General features: G+C 36.5%; 1 protein-coding gene across 9 annotated transcripts in view; it reads left to right on the top strand.

Moving 5' to 3' along the window:
- The window catches only part of NTNG1 (netrin G1), a 150,025-nt gene that overhangs the window by 94,759 nt on the left and 35,959 nt on the right, over positions 1 to 19,307 (top strand). For 5 of the 9 annotated variants that reach the window (XM_064664544.1, XM_064664549.1, XM_064664548.1 and 2 more), the window contains exon 5: positions 8,311 to 8,337. In XM_064664544.1, coding sequence (XP_064520614.1) covers positions 8,311 to 8,337 — 27 coding nt within the window. Of the gene's footprint in view, positions 1 to 8,310; positions 8,338 to 18,270; positions 18,337 to 19,307 lie in introns of all 9 variants that reach the window. The other 4 variants (XM_064664546.1, XM_064664547.1, XM_064664550.1 and 1 more) reach the window with 1 other exon arrangement.

Raw genomic sequence — 19,307 nt, 5'->3', positions numbered from 1 at the left:
GCCTTCTCAGTCATCAGCAATAAGCTGGCTTTCTGAGCTGGACCCTCCATCATAATCGCAGTGTTTGCTCGCTGCTGAGCAGTGGGAGAGACCCAGCTGATATAAGCTTGATCTCAGTGATATGTTATGGCAATACATTTCACAATTTAATGAGATAATGAGTGAAAGGTATGTTGTTTGTTTTAAATGTTTTTAAATGGTTAAGCCTGTACCGCCTTAGATAGGAAGGAACATAGAATAACACACCCCTATTTAGCTCTGTTATACCACGTATCATGACACAGATGTGACATTATCCACTCCAATTTTCTAAATGACAAATCCTGGTCTGTTTCATCTTACCATAAAACTGTGTCACATCTCTGGTCATCTGTGCTTTCTTCGTCTCTTCTGGGTCCATGGTGTTATTTTTTTGGTTATTTATTTGGTTAGGCTAAAACTACACAATACTCTAGACATGACAACAACATGGCTCTTTTACAATAGCATAAAAATGTGTCTGCTTTATATTTTGTTACTATAAGGATCAGTCCTTGAGTCCTTTTTTAAGATGGTACCACAGTTAAAACATTTCTTCTGGCATCAAGGCTGGCATAAGGAACAGGTTATATGCTACAGGAGTTAGTTCAGAAACATCATGCTTAAGTTCCTTCAAAATACTTCTTAGGTGTACATCTCCTTATGGCAATTCTTGTTGTTAGATATCATTTACTTCAGATGATGACAAACATTGAGAAGGTTCCTCAGATTGTGAGAATCTCTCTAACCTTCTTTGTTGTGAACATCAGTGAAAACAATTAATTAAATTCAATATCAATTTAAATTCAATTAAATTATTAAATTCAATGTTAATTAAACCATTTGATTAAATTATTAATTAACCATAATATTAATTAATAATACCTTGATTGCTTGTCTTCCTAGTCATCTCTCTGGGAGGCCTCCTGCTTCTACTGTGGTTATTTTAACAAAAAAGAATTATTAACTTTTGTGTCTGGAGAAAGTTGATTCTCAAAATACTGTGGTTTATATTTAAATTGACAGATTTTATGCTTTCCCCCCCCATCTTTCCTCATTGAGAAGACTTACACTTTTGAAGGGTGTCTTTCCAAAATCATCTACATTCTGCTGTTTTCAATTTGGGGTTTGGGTTTTTTAGCTTAAAAGAGAGTTGATTTTTATAATTTAAGAAAAAAAAATTATATGAGTTATATGTGATTATTCTGAGTCTCTCATACACTTTGTCTCCAGCCTGCCTCCATGCTGTTTGCATTATATCTTTTTAGATGTTCTTTTCATTTTTCTTTTAGCTAACTTCCTCATTTTAAGCTGCTCGCTGCTCACTCTCTCAAGCTTAAATATTACTGCAGTGGATTTTTTTTTATCCTTTTCCTTCTCAAAAACATGTTGACTTTCAGTCCAGAAGTGGTTCTCTGATAACTACTTCTTGACTTGGGTCCTATGTACCTACTCCAGAACTAAATCAGCTTCCCTTCTTGTGGGTTGTCTGATTACTTGCTACAAGCAGCATCATTTATGGTATGTAAAAGCTTCATGTCTTTTGTCACTTTCTGATTTAAGGCCTTATGTGTTGGAGCATATGAACTTTTGCAGTATTGTGTAAACTCTCTGCACAGCCAATGTAATTTTCCTTACTCTGTTGCCTTTATGTCACCATCTCCATCCTGTGGTCAGCAATGCAGCTCTAGCATTATACCCTCCCTAGTCAGGTGTGAATTCTGTAAATAGTTGCTGGAACATGTTGATAGAAGTAACTTATCTGGTTTGAGCCTAAACTTCCCTTCATATATTACTTCAATTCCCTGGGGACACTTTATATAATCCATTAATACAGTGTCCCAGTAATACATCCTTTCTCCAATTTTAAAAGTCTGTTTTTTCCATCTAAGGGAGTGAATGTATCTTAAATAAGATACAGTTAAAAATGGTTGTATAAGTGAAACACTCAAATTATTTTTTTCTCTTTTTCACAAAATAAAAAGATACTTTTTCTTGAGATTCTCTGAACTTGGGAAATTTGCTCAGCTTCAACAAGAAGCATAATGTCCATTTCCAAATCTTTCCCAACTATAACTTCTGTTACTTTCATTGTTCTGTTTCTGCCATGTTTTGTGACCAATAAGACTTTATCATACCTTTTCAAGGTACAGCTCATGAAACACAAGCCATTCCAGATTATTCTACAGTCAAAGCATAAACCTTAATATAAAACTGTTTTGTGTGTTCTTCTCATTTAAAGTCATCATGAGTTTTTCAGGAGAATGCAAAACATTTTTCCATGATTTACCTGTGAAAGATAGTGAGTACTCTGTTGTTTATTGGCACTAACAAATGGAGTATTTCTGCATTTGTCTCCACCTAACATTTATTTTATATTTTCACTCTATTTTATTGACTATTTTGTGATTACATTCATTCCCTTTTGCTGCCACATTCTGTGGATAGTTTTTTCTGCAATGTGTTTTGACACACAAAGTGAACTTATTGAACTTCTCTATACTTGGTATTACAGGATAGCTTTTCTCCTCAGCAGCTGTATGTGTCTGACAGCACTAGCTCTTTTCTTCCTCCTCTTGTTTAGATCATATTTGGCACTTCTGTTGAGACAGTGCTGTCTAAGACTGCACTGAGCTGCCATGCATCAAAGCCTGCTCGCTTTGTGTCAATCCCTTCACAACCAATAACCTGTACCAGAAGTGCCCGAACACTCTGGGAAAACCACTTCCCAGCTGTTACATGACTTTCCTAATTCATAGTTCAACATGAAACAAAAGTGACCAGGATGTGGGAAACATTGGTGGTTCTTTTCAGTCAAGAGTTAGGCAGTCTCAGTCAGTTCACTGTATTTCTCCTGCAGTGGGTCCCTCTCCGATTGTACAGCTTCCATCACAGCAGCACAGCCTTAATCCCCCCCAAATGGGAAAAGACTTACGAGGCATCCCTGTGGCACAGCTGTGACAGAAACAGTTTCTGGCAAAAATTATGGCACTTACAGAACTGGTTACCCTCACCTTGATTCGCAGTTTTCCCTGTAAATATTTGCTGACACAAAGCCATCTTGAAGTATCAGCATAAATGAAGTTGGCCAGAAAGTTGTGCTTTCTGTTCAGGAATCTAAGTAGCATGAATCCCTCTAACTGAAAGGATCACACATCCTGCTGTCCTATCAAAGCAGACTCAAAGTAGATAGTGTCCCATTTTCTAAGGGTCCCATTCTCCCAAATAACTGGAAAGAGCTTTCCAGTGCCTACTTCATAATTCAATTTGAAGGAGTGGGACACTTACACTTAGGGTGTAAAATATTGCTCCTTGATGCTTTTGATAAATCTTTCAAAGAGAAAAAGGAATATATGAATCAATATTAAGTTAAAAAACAGCAAAGCTTCTTATTGTTCCCATTTTATATTACATATTAATCTTAGCCCATGAAGCTTACAGAAGATATAAAGCCACAGGAACATGTCATACAAAAGTTGTATAGGGCTGGGGAGCCTAGTGGTGAGGGCAAAACTGCAGGGTATCAAGAGCATTCAGGTAGACAGGAATGTCAGGAAAAACTGCAAGTGATAAACTAACTTCCCTTCACCTAGGTATCCAGTGCAATAGCCAGCAAAACATTGCAGGTGTGTACTGAAAAACAATGCACTATAAATAATGTGCTGTGTTTTTTTTAAAGAGGGCTTGAAAAATTATTCTTCAGCATTCTACCCTCTTGCATGACCCTGCTGAGTTGGTTGTTTGTGCTGGTTATGGTGGCATCTGTTGCTGGGAAATGAATTGCTTCCATACGTCACTGGCTTCAAACAACTCTATTTTTGCCATATACAGTGAAGAGGTGAAATGAAAGAGAGTTCTAGTCTTTAAGCAGCAGCAGCAGCATGGGAAGGCAAAGTTTCTGTCTTGAGATGCTCAAGGTGCTATAAGTGGTCTAAGTTTCGGGCTTTTCAAAGTTTCTGATATTCTATCAATAAATTACAATTACTTAAAAAAAAAAAAATCCTTTGATCTCACTGGGAGATTCCCAGACAGAGTTTTCAATACTGGTTTGGACTCACTAAAATATAACAAGAAAAAGTCCAAATTTGAAAAGGTGTTACCCAATAAAGCAATAACTAAGTATTTCCTCTGTCCCATTTATTTCTGGTAGTATCACTGGAGAAAGGAGAGGTGAGGGATAACAAACTTCATCTAAGCAGTTCTTTTTCTGGGCATTGAAAGATTTTCAATCTTTACAGAGCAAACAACTGCAAAATTAACAGTAGCAGGAGTTCCAGGGCCCTTGAATGAAACCTGTGAAATTTCCTAAGAATTTTCTTTCACAGAGTGTGGTCCTTTGTTTGAAAACAGGTTTATCAATACATGAAAAGTTTAGTCCTGTGATCATAATGATCACTCCCTTTGAGGGGTTACAAGATGCCAGGATCCTCTAGCTTCTCAGAGCTTTAAATTACTAGAGAATTCAAAACTTCTGATATTGATGCTGAGGATCTGATATTGCAATCGTGGCTCAGTGAAGGAGTTGCAGAGGGAAGAAAGACTGCAGGGAGTGCTGTGATGCTGCAGCACAGATATTCTACCAAAAGATTGGGTGTGGCATTGACCTGCCTGCTCTGACTTTTTGCTATAAAAGGCTCTATATTTTGTTCTTGTTAAAGAGTTAAATATGTGGTGTGGAGTGTAATTATAAAGACATCTCTTTTGTCAGAAATGCTCTCACACAGCTTTGATCAACAATTAATACAGATTCATACCTGGACTGCATTATTTACTATCATATCCAGCCATGCCTTCATGGGAGACAGTCCTAATTCTGAGTCTCTGGGCTGTATTGATCTCACCTGGATAATTCACTGAGCTCTTGGTGACACCATTTTCCTGAATGTGAGTGAGCTGTGAGCCCTGTCCCTCGCTCCCTGTCATATGGCAGGTGCACATTTAAGTTGTGATGGAGAAGAGACAGAGAAGCCCATGGGAAAGATGGTAGCCAAGACTGAATTGACAGAATAATTCCTTTATTCCACACACACTCCCTGCCCAGGAAGAGGTGCAGCCTGGCTACATTAATTGTGCTGCTGGCAGACGCTCACATGGGCATTGACAATGAAGGTGCTGAGAGGGTCTGAAGGGTAGGAGACTGGAAGCAGCAGTGTGACCCTTCTCACAGAAATCCTGATCCTTTTACTTTGTGTTATGGATTTCACACTGACACAAACTATAGAAGAAATCAAAAACTGTCTCTCTTTGCTAGCATGTGATTTGCTTTTTTCTTCATTCTCAATAGCCAGCTCCATGGTAGCTAAGAGCTAAAACAACCCATTTCTGGGAGCAGGGGAAACGAGAAAATTACAGGGCAGATTCAGAAGATCATATAAAAGGAAAACATCAGATTTTTTTTCCTCTCAAGTAATGCATATATATTTAGATGCACTTACAGTGAACATGTAATATACTAAACCACCACACTCAAGTCAAGTCAAAAATAATAAATAGTATTAGTGACATTTTACTGCAATGTTTGCCATTTTGGGGCCAGTAGCTACCCCTGAACTTTCTTTGCACACTTTACTCACTGTCTCCTCACTCTAAAACTATTACCATTAATAACCATCCCAGTGATTTCAACTGGAAGATAATTTAGACTGAACATTGCTTTGGTTTAACAACTGAATATATGTGAATTCAATCACTTGGTTTTATTTGCTCTTTATGCCTGGCTGAATAGAGTTGTGCATCAAGGGACATAATGGGCCTGATCCTTCATCTCTATAACCTTTTCACATCACTTCACTGCTGCTGCAAAGTACTCACAGATTTCAATACAAGGCTGACTGGAAATGATCCATGTCACATAACGTAGCAGGTCCATCCACAGGGCCGGCAGTGGTGGGATGACTCTGCAGTGTGTTGGTGTCCCCAGCAGCAGTGGCACAGGAGGAGATGCATGCTTAGGCCTTTGCCTGCCTCCACACTGACAGAGAGGGAGAGAGAGAGAGAATCACACCTCCTGTGCCTCATTACCTAAGGACTTGCACCAAATACAGCTCAGCTGAATGTAAGAGCTAGCCTCAATATGTAACTCCAGATCTCACAAAAACACTCGTTCTAAGAATAATTTTCCCATCATATGTGCGGTTTTCACAGTGTGTTAATAGATCCTGCTTCATGGCCCTACATAACCAACTCTTTTCCAGACAAACTCAGAGGTGTCATTCTCACTCTCTTTAGTAAGAAGGGCATAAAGTAGTGCACTATCAAGGCCAGTCACCACACACAGGGATACCTGGTATTACAAAAATCAGTCTGGTTACAGAAGATCACACCAACTCAGAAATAAAAAGAGGACAGAAATAGCTTTTGAAACAGAACCTGAAGACACCTTTGCAAGGTTAATCCAGAGCCCCTCAGACTAGCAGGCACCTTGTGTTCATTATTCTCTGCCCAGGAAGCATTTATCACTATGAATTCATTGAAAATTTTGAAATACAGTAAAAATGAGGAGAGCAGACTTGCAGGAAAACCTCTCCCTTTGCTACAATCTGTTCAGGAGAGAAAGGAAAGGATATTTGTGTGTGTGTGTAGGAGACAGAGAGGTTTGAGGCGGGGGAGTATACCTAGAGGAAATACAAATACCATTTCACAGTGAAAGTGTCAGTGCGAGAACACAGTTTTTGTATTTTATCTAATATTTGTGTAGGTTCCATGAGTGTATAAACAAAAATGGATCCTGCTAATTTAAACCAGCTACAGTGACTTGCAAAAGTTTAAACAAGCTGCTATTGTCTTTTTGACATATAAGAGAAAGGGATAGAAGTTCTCTTACATTATCCTAACTGAAAAAATACCCCTCTTTTTGTTACTATTAGAACTATGAGTGTATTGTTCTATTATGATGATATTTTCATTTAGCTTTCAATACCTTATGATGCTAAAATTTTGGAAAATACCCATTAATCTCAGCAGAAGTGGAAATAATTAATTTTGTAAACAACGTCTGAGCGTAGGGCTGGGTGAGCAGCAGGTGCTGTCTACAGTGTGCTCTGCCAGACCACAGGTACCATAGGATGTGAAACCAGAGAGCTGCAATTCTGACATATGCCCCAGGACTGATGTGATGAAACATAACAGATCTGTCCCAGTCTGCAAATTCTGTTACTTCAGCATTGTCTTAGCCATGCCACGAGTTAGAAGTGTTCCCAACTTGACTTTACAACCTTGCATACATTGAATATCGTTAATCCTCAAGACATTCCTTCACTCCAGTTTGCTAAATTGCAGAATGGGGCCACCTCTGACCAAGAGAGAACTTCAAGATAGATGTTGAAAGAAGTATAGCAGATGTCTAATAGAGATTAACAGAGAGATTTCTGCAGCAAAATGCGTGCCATCAAAAGTCAATAAAACTTAAAAAGGGCAAACTGTATTTAACCAAGAAGATGCAAATATCCAGGATTTAAATACTGATCTGCAGTTTCTGACTAGCCATAGTCCATTAACAATGGCATTTAATTTTAAGTAAATGGCATTTCAGGAAAGATTCATGTCCATATTTTTGTGCTACACACATTTCAGGGCAGACCTGACAAGAAGCTATCTTGGGACTGCATCATACAACATGAGATCCCACATTGCTTATCCAGTAAAGGAATTTTACTCCTCTGCAGCCCCACCTCTTATGGTAAATGTCACCTGCCTCTAGAATGGTTTCCTTGCATTAATTCAGTTTAGGAATGAAATGAACAGAGGAAAAAAAATTCAATGAGAGGCTTAGCCAATAAGGCCAACCTACTATATTAGATTGTTTCACTCAATTACATTTCTTTTACATAGCTTAATTTAGATAACCGTCAGGTAAAAGAGGAAAAAATGGCTTTATACAATTAATGCAACAGAAGGTATCAACTGACTTAAGCAGCTGGCCAAAGCAGTTAGCAATGCATCTATCCCTGGGTTAAATTACTCTCCTAGATCTGCATAATACATGCATGACTGATATTTTTATCTAGAGCATTAAACCTAATGGCTGGTTAGTTGGAATACAAAAGTGTTCTGAACAAATTCATGAAGTACAGAGAGCTGGTGTAGGTCCCATCTGTCAATGCATTTTAGTGGTCCCTGCAGCCCCATACTGAAGAATCGAAAGACCCTGCATTTATGAAGGTCTGGGTACATATTGGCAGTTGCCACCACAGTATTCTAAAATTGTTTTCAGAATCTTAGATGTAGTAGTGCAACCAACTACAGCAAACAGCTAACTATATTTCTTTGTGGGTTTTTTTTTTTTCTCTACAGGTATACCCAGTATTTCCAGTATTGGTAGTAAGTAATAAAACCAGTATTGTTTTGCATTGTCATTCAGCTTCATGGATCTAATTTCCCAGCATCCCTTTCTGTTGTAGATAATGTTTCTCTGACTAGGTGCCCTACAGTGCAGGGGCTCCATGCTGGCCTTCCTCTGTTGCATTAACATGTAACTGTTATTATGTGGTCAGAGACAATGTCACTCCTGACAACTCATCTGCACTCAACCACAGATTTTCTGATTGGTTTTTATCACCAGATGAAGACTGAGTCTTATGAAATGGAGTATGACACAAAGAATTAAGACACTGTTGCACAGAAAATATTTGTTGAGCATCTTGAAAAAGAAAATTGTTTGCTAGTAACAGTATAGGACCATTAATTTTCATGTATGTACACCTGTGTAAATCCAAAGAGCAAATGGAAGAGTTTATAAATGTAATAGCTTTCGTTTTTATGAAGTAGATTTGCAAATACAGCGTATCTGCTGGTATCTGCATTACCTCTAGTGGTCTTTGAACTCGGCTTTACTCCACAAAATAAACAGAATTGTATTCCTTCACAGAAAAAATGCTTTCCTATATGCAATTAAAGGACCAAAATATTATACTTAAACTATAACAAAACCGTGACACTGTTATGTAAAGGACCACTATATCAATGAAATAGATGGTTACTTAAATATAACACTTGAAGGGACTAAGTGCACAGTAGCTCAGCTGTGGGTCTCAGCTGAATTCCATAGTAGAGAACTGCACACAGTCATGGCACATTAGCTAATTACAAATAAAGCAGGGAGGCAGAAATGGGATCCTGTTGTGGCTGACTGAAAGAATATTCCCCACAGCCTCAGCTTTGCAGATAGTTTAGACACAACTTGTATAATGCAGAACTATCTCAATTATAAAATATCACAGTTGTAAAATGCAATTTGCCATGCCCAGTATCCAACTGAAAAGTTTTTAATAATTTGGGTAAAATGGTCTCGCTTCTTATGATGCAGGGTCAGGTCTATCAATTTATAAATCAAGTCAGTTTACTTAAGCTCATGAATGGCACTGATTTGTTAAGCTCTAGACAGCAAGTTAAATGCCATCAAAACTATCTCCCTTGCAAGTGAGAGCAGTGTTAAAGCTGAACACCACGGCATCTGTTTTGCAGCTTGAAATAGTGGAACAGCATCAATGACAATAATGTGCATATGAAAGCCTTCAATCTTAAAAATGTCATTTTCCTGCTCTAGTGTCTCCTTTGGTATTTGCATGACTGCAAATTCATAGTGATATGCTGTTTTCAAAACTTTGTGTTTAGACGTATATTTTATAACAACAAAAAAGAAAGAACTAAATGAAAGAGAAATTTATGTCAGAAATATTCCTGCCATTAATAATAGAAATGGGATGAATGGGAAAATAGGTCTTTGGAGTTTGGTTGTGCTGTAGTTTCTTAGTACTGTGTTGCATGGTCTATATGGTTGTGTTTTCACTTCACACTCCATACAGCCTTCGTCACCACATCTCCCATTTCTGAGCATCAGCAGATGTTGGCCTTTGAAAACTTAATAGGGAAACTCAAATACCTTTTGAACAATGGTGAGCTGAAAGGATGCATTGTTGACCTCTTTGTATTTTACACTGGAGTGATTAGTACAGTTTATTTATTACAAATGGAGAAAATTCTGTTTAAAATTCCATAGGAAATACAAGAGTTTCTGCAAGTCTATGCTTTATCATTAGTCTACTGTAAATGTCTTGGAATGATATGTTGTAGAATTCAACAAATTTATTTGCCTTCCTGAAAAGAGTGAAGCATGAGCATCTCTTCAAGTAAATACTGATACTCTGCTTTTTTTTTTATGTGTTTTTTCTTAAATAGCTCATGGGGGAAATACTTCTACTTGCACAATGTTCTGAACATCTTTCTGATAATACAGAAATAGCAGAACTTTTGTTAAACAAGGATAGAATCCATAAATTTATCCTGGTCTCAAAGAGAAGTCAACAGAAGTACAGTTAACACACAAATCCAAACAAGATTAATTAGTTGTGGCTGCTTTAATGGATTCTGCATGATTTTTTCTTTTGTCTATGCTAATACAGTATTTGTGTTCATATCAGCAGTTTTCCCCCATCTGGGGACAGGAGGTTATTCTTAGGAGATGCAGTTTGGGTTTCATTTTGCCTGGCAACAAACACCTACGGGAGGGTATTGGCTTTTGTGTACTTCCAGCTTTTCCTACTATATAAAGAGGATGGGGTTGGGGCAGGGGGGTTAGAAAGACTAAATTGCCAGCCTACAAAGAAGATGCCAACATCAGTAATGTTCATTTAACACTTTTAAGACTGCAATGAAAACAAACAAAGAAAGATTAATATATACCTGTGTGCACATATATGTATTATTCTCTATTCCTTTTTTACCTCAAAAGATCTTGTAAAGCAGCTTATTAATAAAGTTTGAACACAAAGAAAGAGTGGTCATTAGTAAACATCCTTTCTGATCATCTAGAAGGAAACAAAACAAATAAAAAAATCAGAGCTTTCCCATTAAGGTCATTTGTACCTGCTGTTGTCTATCAGTTGAATAAGAGGTTCTCTGATAATTTCCAGCATTCTTGATTACAATGCTGGCCCTTTCAGCATTTTTCAGCCTTGTCTGGAAAAATAGTGGTGAAAGTGTTAGCAATTAATGAGTCCCAAAACCATTTCATAATTTTAAGCAATGCTTACATACAATATGTAAATATTCTGAAAAGTACATTATTTTACTTGCTAAAATAATGATTGTACAATTTTACATAGACCAATGCATCAAAATGTTCATTATTGTAACCAAAGTCACTAATCTGAACATGTGTGCCTTCAAAAAGTTGAATCTTCTAAACTATGGCTTCTGTCTTTTTTCCTGTAAAGCATAACTCCACTAATTATGCTAAACAGTTTGTTATAAAGGGTATAATTAGATACAGGATAGGATAGACATGATGTGCAAATAGCTCTGTGTGGGTGATTATCACCTTAAAGCCTGCTGCTGGCAGATGAGTCAGAGTTTAGAGACAGACCGTGCACCCAAGTGCAAGATGCAATCACAATAATCAAACGGTATTTTCTGCTTTGTTCTCTGTGGTTTTGTTCTTCTTTATAGCCAATTTCAATTGAAGAGAACTTTTTTTTATGATAATGAATGCCAGACACAGAAGTTAAAAAAAAGAAAAGACGAAATGGGCACTCTCTTATTTTATTGTTTTCTTAACCTTGAAAAACCTAGTAGTTGTTTTTCTGGAGCTAAAATTGTGCATGGATGAGTGTAGCTTTATTTGTTTTACATATTTGTTATGAAATTTTAATGTGGTAAGTACCTGTCTTAAAAGGTTGTGAGAGCAAATACTGGCAGATTTTTTTTTTCTTTTTAATAACAACACAAGGTATTTTGGACCTGATTTTGCCCCCTTGCAGTAACCAAGAAGTTCTCTCATTAAATCTACAATCATGTGATTAAGGCTATTACAATGCCAAGCTCTGGACTACAGCGTATACACAACACCCACATATGTCAGTGGGATATAAACATGCATAACTAGGTTTTACGTTACTTTTCTATTATTATTTGGGGTCAAGTTTTACAGAAAGCTGTACTGTTGAGAGACCATTAAGATGTTTATCTCCTTAGAACATTTAAATATTGTCTGCAGACTATATCTATTATTTTGGACATACAAGCAAAATGTTCTAATTGCAATTCCGTTTTATCCAAATCTGACCTTTTAATAAATAATACTGTTAATGAGGCTCCTAGTCTAAGGCAATCACTTTATCTAAATAACTGATTATAACATCAAGCCGGTAACAATATCTGTTTTCCCTCTTTTACTCTAGTACTTTGAAGCACTCAGAATCTTTTGCTTTAAAAATTAGATTTTCCATTATATTAAAACATTACTGAGCTGAAAGAAAATACAGATAGCCTTTATGATATGATATACTCATTTGAACACTGGATCTGAAAGAAATTGAACAGTCCAAATAAAAGACATAATGGGTAGTTTTACCTGGTAGGATTCACAACAAGGCCATTTTCTTTTCTGTGTAACTAGGATGTCACCCTTGAAGTTCAGGAAGCAAAACTGGCCCCAGCGCTGAGCAGAAAACATCCCAGCAGAGTGATTCCAGTGCAGGGTCAGAAACCACCAATGCTGCTCCAGGGAGCACTGACAGGTTGTTGGGATGGGATTTGGGAGAGCCTTTGTTTCAGTATTTGTTTTGCCAGATCCACCAATTTTAACAGATAAGAAGAGCTGTTCTCACCAGTCTCGTAGACACAGGCACTGACAGTTTAGTATTCTTTCTCATTCTTCATTCCAGTTCACCATCATCATCATGGGTTAGTTAAAAACAGTCTGTCAGTCAAATAGTGTTTTCAATGCTTTTTGATTTGCTGTAATATAGGGAAAATTATTCAGTTGACAGTTATCTTTGTTTTAACCATTAATAAACAATGAAATGATAGGACACTATAGAAAATAAGATATCAACATTTCAATATGTACCATGGTACCCATGCAAAACACATAGCACTTACAATATGCAAGTTTAGCTCAGTTACTCAAGGAAGTTTATAGAGAGCAGGCATGATCCACAAAGATATTTTAAAATCTAATTAGCCATAAAGCTTAGGGAGAAACTGCTGGGAAAAAAATATATACTTCTAGATATTATCTATTATATATATACTTCTAGATATTATCTCACCTTTTTCTTTCTGTCCCTTAGACATGTAATCAGTTTATTTCACAGAGTATAAGGAAAGAATGAGATTTCCAAATCAGCATAGCAATTATTAAGAAAAAGGTCTTGAATTCTTGTTCATCAGTTGTGTATTACTGTACAATAATCCAAACTGACCAGCCAATTTCAGCATTTTTGTAGGAAGAAACAGAATCAATCCAAATAAAAAGGAGCAATCCTGCAAACTATCACCAAAATTGTTTACTTTGTGTTTCATGAGATTTGTACCTAAATATTTCATTCAAAAAAGGCTTTGATTCATTGTGCACTTCTACAAACATTTTAGTGGAAATACTTAAAATTGAAGAATTCCCTCAGCCCTCATTAGTTTGAGAATCAGCCAACAATTTATTCAAGTCAATGGACTTTTTTTCTGATATCTGAAAGTTTTCAGAGTTAGATTTATCTTTTTTTTTTAAATCCTCTAAAAAGATCACTTTCTTTTAGTCTACAACAAGTGGACACATAAAGGACTAATTGCATTTAAATTCTTCCAACAGTTATAAAAGCTGTTATGGCTGAGGAGCTGCCATAAAACAACCACATCTTCACATTTATGCAGAATTCTCCTTTCTTCAAAGGAACAGGTATGAAACTTCCTACATTGCTCCAAGAAAGATTGCCTAATATTGGCAAGTATTTTTTTAAAACTTAATAAAATAAAGGGGTGATTAAAAAAAATCAGCATTTCTTCTTTTTCAATGCCTTCAGTTTGGCAGTTTAATGAAAGTGCTGAAAGGCAAATTTTATGTAAGGTAGGTTATCATGACTTCAAAAAGACAAAAGGAGATAGAAATGCTGTAATAATGATAGTGTGATGCTTGCAAGAAGTGGTGGAACACAATCTGATATAAACACACCCAATTATTCTATCACTTACTAAATATGCCATTGATTTCAGTGAACATTATTTTTTATTATTCCTAGCTTTTTTGTTCAATATTAACACCTAAAACCACTGTCGTAACTCCACTGTGCCCAGCATATATTTTTTAATATTCTAGAACAGCTATTTACTGTTGCTTACTCATGGTTTAAAAAAGGCAGTGGCAAGGGCAGGTTTCTATGGCTGGAAACATGAACTTCTACTGAATCATCAAGTTTACATTGACATTTTTTTTAATACTTTTTTGTGTTTTAAATGGGAGGAAAGTTAGAAAGCGCATTAATCAGATTATTTCACAAGGGTTCCTTATTGTTATTAAAAATTAAATTAATAATTATAGTTGCCAACACAAGTGCTCCCTGTTTGCCATTAGTGAGCATGATTTAAGACTTATTGATTTATTAGTAGTAATTTACAGCAAATGCATAGTTTGTGGGCTGGGTCAGCAGACACAGTTTAGGAGATGACAAGGCGCTACTCTGCTGTAGAGCACAGATGCCCAGGCACCATCACTGTGTTCATGCACTCTATCACCCTTGCTCTTCATCCCTGGGAAGGATAGCCCCTCTCAGTGGGAATGCATTTTATTTTTAATGTCAGCTCATTACTTGGTTGGAGTGAGAAACCAACAACGTGCTGATGAATTCCTGCCAAGATCATGACAGGTTTTTTTCATGTGCAGCTGCCTGGTTGGAATCGGGCTGAAACTACCCGTTCATTTCCTTTATTTCCCCGATCTGAAACTGTGATGTAGCCCATGGTGCAGACGGCATTTCCAGTGAATTACTGAGACAGATTTTTTGTTGTTTAGTATCAGAAGTAATTCTGATAGTGTGTATCCAAAAAAAAATAGGGAAAGGAAAAAGGAAATTATCATACATCTAATAAATATCATGGAATCAGTTTTTCCTTACTTCATGAAAGATTTTTTTCCCATAGCTATTTTCTACATATAATTAGCTTTAGAACAATAGTAACTAAAAATGCAAAAATTTCCAATGCAAATATAAAATGTCATATCTGATTTTCTGCTTACCTGAACAGCTCACATACCTCCACTCTTAAAGGTGGCTACAGTAGCTTCAATTTTAAATAATAACACTAAAACATACATTCAGAAACTCTCTTTCACATTTCTGTGGCCTTGTTTGCCCAAATAACTGTAATGGAATATATTACAGTAGATTTACATAGGATATCTTATAGAATACCTACACCAGAATTCTTTAATTATTCTGGCAAATAATGACTCTAATTACAAAATACAGTGTGCAGTCATAGAAGTGTTCTGGAAAAGATTGGTTTATCTAGTCAACTTCTCTATAAATAAAATCCTTCATGGTAATCTCCAAGGACTAGAAATATTTTCACAGGTTGATGTGAAAGAATAACTAGCTGCTAAATGAATCTTCCCAGTGGCTGTTATGACTCATCTGCTCCAATATACGTGTGGGAATGACAGTCAACATTCTTTGACTTGGACATCTCACATATCTTTTTAGATAAAGCATTTAAAGTCATCTCCCTTAAAAAAAAATAAATAAATTCAAGGAGATGGAGAAAGACCTTTATCAAGAAACCTGTAATCTTGATGATAATACAGTCTGTGAATAAGGATATGAGAAAAAGATATCCTCTTTACCAAAGATTGAAAAAAATCACATAATATAAGCATTAAGTCTCATTAGTCTTTCATATTACAAAGCAGCAGCTGGTTTCAGCTGGATATGACCCTCAGTAACCTCATCTAAGTTTAGCATTGACCCTGCCATGAGCAAATATAAAAAACAAATCACCTCCAGAAGTCCCTTTTAAGATGGTTATAATTATCACTAATAACTAGTAATAATCACTAGTTATAATGCTTAATTGGTAATCTCCAGGCACTGTAAATATGTTCTTTATTGTTTTGGGTGTCCATTAAGAAACTCAGCTTAGTGTTATCTAATTTAAAGGGTCAGGGAATTTTTAATTATTTTGTGGTAAGTCACAACTGCCATTTTAAGTTCGCTAAAACAAGCACAGATCGATAGCATATACAGGATCACTAAGAAATAGTAACACTGATTTTTTTCAGACTTACAAGGAGTGGTTTTATTTGGACATGAGATTACTTGGAGAAATTATGAGAATAGATTATCTATGAAATATTACTGATTATATGAGTCCAATTATGTCCAGTGTCTGATTTCCTAAACCTGCAGTTTACTAAATGACATATTACAGAGGGTTAGTCCTAAGGCATTACAAAGCTTTGACACTATTAGTTTTACCTCTGATAATACCTAAGCCTTTTCAGTTGAAGACCACTATACCTGTGAATTTTTGTATTAGGTGTGCCACACTGTACTTAACAACACAAGGAGGATATTGGAAGCTCCAGTCTGAAATGTTAACAGCTTTCTGCAATAACTCTGATGCTGCACGAGGGCTAAAACAGAAAAAGGCTCAGGGAACAGCAGGACAATGTAGTCCATAAAGATTGCTTTTGCTTTTTTATTATATTTTTATATGTATTCTCTAATGTCCAGTCCCTTTAAAATGTTTAGGTGAAGCCTAAGTTTTCCTAAAGCTACCAGAATTTCAACAGTGAATTAACTGTGCAAATAATTTGCCTGTGCATGCTTGAAACTTATTTACTATAACCAGTCAGTCAGTGTTTCAGGAGGAGAAAGGTGGTCTCTCAGGTGCATGGTAGTAGAGTCTTTCAGTGGAAGGGCTGGGTTATCATGCCACCTCAGTAAGTACAGCTTGTCATACACCCTGACTGTTGTGTTTGCACTTCCTATGTGTGTGAATTGGTGGATCTGACCTGTAGAGACAGGTTATTTTTAATCAATATATAGACTGAGAATCTACCAAACTAACTCAGTTTTTCTGTTTTCTTGATTGATAAGGAAAAAGCACAAAAATGCAATAATCTGATGTAATTATGTGATTAGATTACACCTTGACCCATTCAATTGCAGAAGACTACCTAACAGTAAATGGCACAGTGCAGGTCATCATCCTTTCCTTGAATTGTTCTCTGTGTGGGAGGACTTTGGAGACAGACAGCCTCACCCACCCAATTTCTCTTCACCCTTGACAAATGGGTCACAAGAAACTTTGGGATGTCCTCCTTACATATCAGATGTTTGAAGCCTCAGTCTTTTTGCCACAGCTTCACTGCAGGTCTCCCACTAAGATGGACATAACAGTGAAACACATTTTCTTTATAAAGACATATAAGCCTAGGCCCTTGATGCCCAGCCAAGTTGTGACAACTGCAATCTACTCAACTACCCAACTGAATTCCTCATAGATGGAAGTGAAGGAATAGCTCTCTTATGTAGAGAGCTATGTAGCCATATGTAGGCTGATGTGACCATTAAGAAAAAATCTGTTCGACTCAGAGAAAGCACAACCACTGCAATACTCAGAGAAGATAATAAAAACATGGTCCAAGTGTGATGTTTAAAACAAGGCAGATGGAAATGGAAAATAAAAAAAGTTTTCTTTCCTTCCTCCACAATGCCCCCATCCCCTCCACATATTCTCAGCTCCAACACCCAGCACTCTTCCGCTGAGGATTGTCACTCCCCACTACTCCAGCCCTGTAACACATTAACCAAAGGAGATAAAGCTCTAAAGAGACACAGATAATTCTTTTGCTGGGACACAAGATGCTTCATGCAAGTAACACGTTATGTAGGATTTCTAAGAAATGTAGACATTTAATGTTTTGACAAAAAAAAAATCAAGCTTTAAAATATATCAGCAGAGGTGATAGGAAATAGAGGAAACACAAAAAGCTTTGAGAGCTGAAGAAAAGGCCCACTCTACTGGTAAATATATTTCTTCCTATAACAGATATGTAATTCACTCAAAAGGCCCTAAAACAGGATGATAAGGTAAGATATGTGTCTTTGATAAGAAATCCATATTTGTCTGATACTGTCATTTTATCTCTGAAGAGCAGATTTAACAGAATATGTTCCTGTTTTGTTCCTGGTATTGGAACCATATATATTGCCCTAGGATATCTTCTCATCATGAAAAATTATATTTTAAACCACAGAGGATAAATTGTTATGCACAGTATTTTATGTCCATTTGGTGTTTTGGGAATCATCAATTGCTTGTTTTCTTGTTCACTGTGGAGTCATGTACTGTTCAAGTGCAACTTAGACTAGTACAGTAATAGATGTTTGTAATCTATGTCTTTGTCCATATGCTTGCCTGTTTAGAACAATAACACAGATGTAAATAACAAAACCTGATTTTTCCTGATGCATGCAGATCCTCCAAAGTTTGATAGGATATGGCCGAATATTTCTTCCCTTGAGGTTTCTAAACCAAACCAAGGTAGGATGCTGTAAAATTCCTAGTGGTCTAAAGTTACTGAAATTGCTTTTGAGTCCCACATGGTGGCAAAAGTAGTAACGATGATAATCCAATTCACTTTTCCCTGATACTAAGTAATGCTATCCTGTGAGAAAATAACTATAAAACAAACCTTATCTGAAAAAGGAGTCTTCCAGCAATCAGACTGTACACATGACTGCAAAAAGTCTGGAAAAGTAGACACACAGCACTGATATTCACAAAGCCCTAGATAATGTTGGACTTGTTTAGACAGCACAGTCTATATTTTGAGTAAGTTTTGAGATTTTTGAGTGAAAAATATTGTCATTGTCTACATCAAACCCATTTTTAATGTCGTTTCCATTTTGCTTTCCCAAGTGAGCTGAGAAGCATTCTCAGCTTTCATGCCATCCACAATACAAGCAAGTTCTCTGCAGGACAGACTCATGGTTTTCTACAATTTGAGCGCCACACTACTCACAGACTGTGGCACATTGATTAGCATTGAAAGAAACAAATTACTTTTTATGACTAATAAAAGTAAGGTTCTTTGTTGTTTGAAGAAGTATTCAGCCATACTTCACATTCAGAATTATTGTTCATTATAAAAATAATGTCCTTTTGTTCTTTTTACTTACTGCCCTTTCCTCTTCAAAAATCCCTGCAGAAATCTAGCCTGTGGCTTGCCTTCACTGTTCAAAGGTGTCCTTTCTGTGCTGTAACACATAGAGGTGGAGAATAAAATTAATGGAAAGGCAGTCTAGAAAAAGAGCCACTAAACCGAACAAGATGTGTTGGGAATTACATTGGAAGGGCTGTAATTAAATCTATGGATCACAATGACCAAATCAAAACACATGCATGTAAAATCTACCATGTTATATGTGCAAGTTTCTATGTGCCAAAAAAACCAGAAAATACTAATTAATCTTTGCTCTCTACAAGAATTAACAATGTACTGTAGTTCAGAT

The sequence above is a fragment of the Pseudopipra pipra genome, chromosome 9 (assembly GCF_036250125.1).
Source record: "Pseudopipra pipra isolate bDixPip1 chromosome 9, bDixPip1.hap1, whole genome shotgun sequence".
In the NCBI taxonomy this organism is placed as follows: Eukaryota; Metazoa; Chordata; class Aves; order Passeriformes; family Pipridae; genus Pseudopipra; species Pseudopipra pipra.
This window is presented reverse-complemented; position numbering and strand designations above follow the sequence as displayed.